This window comes from Toxorhynchites rutilus, unplaced genomic scaffold (assembly GCF_029784135.1).
Source record: "Toxorhynchites rutilus septentrionalis strain SRP unplaced genomic scaffold, ASM2978413v1 HiC_scaffold_95, whole genome shotgun sequence".
NCBI classification, from domain to species: domain Eukaryota; kingdom Metazoa; phylum Arthropoda; class Insecta; order Diptera; family Culicidae; genus Toxorhynchites; species Toxorhynchites rutilus.
Window position 1 is genome coordinate 29,221 of NW_026600163.1, and position 1,955 is coordinate 31,175.

General features: G+C 47.9%; 1 protein-coding gene across 1 annotated transcript; it reads left to right on the forward strand.

The window, feature by feature from the left end:
- Positions 1-255: 255 nt before the first annotated feature.
- LOC129782501 (histone H1B-like) lies at positions 256-1,296 on the forward strand. Its single transcript, XM_055789653.1, has one exon. The coding sequence runs from the start codon at positions 403-405 to the stop codon at positions 1,213-1,215; it is 813 nt and encodes a 270-aa protein (XP_055645628.1). The 5' UTR covers positions 256-402; the 3' UTR covers positions 1,216-1,296.
- The last annotated feature ends 659 nt before the right edge of the window (positions 1,297-1,955 follow it).

Consider the following 1,955-nt stretch of genomic DNA (forward strand, 5'->3'; position numbering starts at 1 on the left):
CTGTTCGGGATCGAATTTCGTCCCTTTATTGGTCTGCGCTGGACATCGGATGCGTCCCATTGTGACCGGGGACTATCACAGATAGATAGAGTATGTGGCTTTGGCCACTAGAGGCCACCAGAGGGGACGAAATGGCCTCTAGAAAAGTTGGCGCTCCGAAACAGTACCTAGCATAGTGCGAGCACAAAACGAGCACGTCACCCGACCGCATCCCTAACACAGCCGCCGAAAGTGGACCTTCAGCGGGGTAGCAATTTTTGGAAATTACAAACTCCGCTCTTTAATACAGCTCGCTCGCACGCACGCACGCAGTATTAGGAGAAGACACAGACCGTAACGGTACGGAACGAAACAAAACAAAACAGGGAAAAGCGCTGAAAAAGCAGCAGAGGAAGCAGAGAGATGTCGGACAATAACGCAGCTACCGAGGCAGTCGGCGAGAGCCCGTTGGCGGCACCAGCCGTGGGCAGTGAGAAATCGCCGAAAAAGGCAGGCGGCAAATCAGCGGCGGCAGCAGCAGCAGCGAAGAAGCCGAAAAAGCCCGCCAACCATCCACCGGTTAACGAGATGATAGTGGCCGCCATCAGGACGCTGAAGGAGCGCAACGGTTCATCGCTGCAGGCCATCAAGAAATACCTGGCCGGCAACTACAAGGCGGATGTGGCGAAGCTAACTCCGTTCATCAAGAAAGCGCTGAAGAACGGTGTCGTCAAGGGCCTGTTTGTGCAAACGAAGGGCACTGGTGCGTCGGGCTCGTTCAAGATCCCCCCAAAGGCCAAAAAGGAGTTCACCGGGGAGAAGAAGAGTGGCTCGTCGGCTAAGAAAGCACCAGCAGCAGCGAAAAAGGGTACCGCTTCCGGGGATAAGAAATCCAAGAAGGCAGCCGCCGAGAAGAAGCCGAAAAAGGCTACCGCTGCTGCTGGCAAGAAGAAAGCTGCCGCTGCTACCGGGGAGAAAAATACAGCAACCGCAGCCAAAAAACCGAAAGCTGCTGCTGCTGCTGCTGCTGTGAAGAAGGTGGTGGCCAGCGAGAAGAAAACCAAGGCAGCGAGTGCCAAGGCTGCCAAGAAGACCGGCAGTGTGAAGAAAGCTGCTGCTACCGCCCCGAAGCAAAAGCCAACGAAACCCTCGAAAACCGCCGCACAGAAACCGAAAACGCCAAAGCCAAAGAAAGCAGCAGCAGCTCCGAAAAAAGCTACCGCTGCCAAAAAGTGAACAACGTAGCCAGTAGTAGTGGTCCGACTAAAACAACAGCACAACACGAGAAATCAAATTCAGTCCTTTTCAGGACTATCAATATTGTTTTAAAGCAAAAGAGTTTATTTTATTGTTTTCCACTTATCATAGAATATTGTGTAAAACTACAATCAAATATTGTTGTTTACTTTCGCATTTTCTTCGACCAGGTGCAAACCGTCATATCCACGGCTAGAGATGTCTAAATTTTTCGTTTACTCGATTATGGATCAATCATCGTTGGGGCATTTTACAATAATCGATTCATTCGAATATATATATATTTTTTTTGTTTTCTTTCGATAACAGGAGTAGGTTTGTTAGGGGTGGTGGGTTCATGAAAAGCAATCGATTGGGATGAAGTGTGTTCGGTTGGATTGAGATTGATTTTTAGGTTTCTTCCTTGAAGATACCTTTCCCAGGGAGGGAGGACTGTCCATCTTCAGATGATTCAGCATTTAGTGCAGTGCAGTTTGTACTGCCAGGCGCGATTCGCGAGGACGGCGGTATGGTGTCGACATCTGGATACGACATCAATTTGTATGAGGCAACAAACTATTCTCTATCAGATTAGTCGGTCCGAAGGCAATTTTGAATTGTTAAAATTTGTATGAAATTTTTTTCTTTGCATTATTTAATTACTTGAAGTACGTTGTTCTGACCATAATTTAAACTATTTTCTACAAATTTTAAGATATTCTCACCAAAACTCACAACTG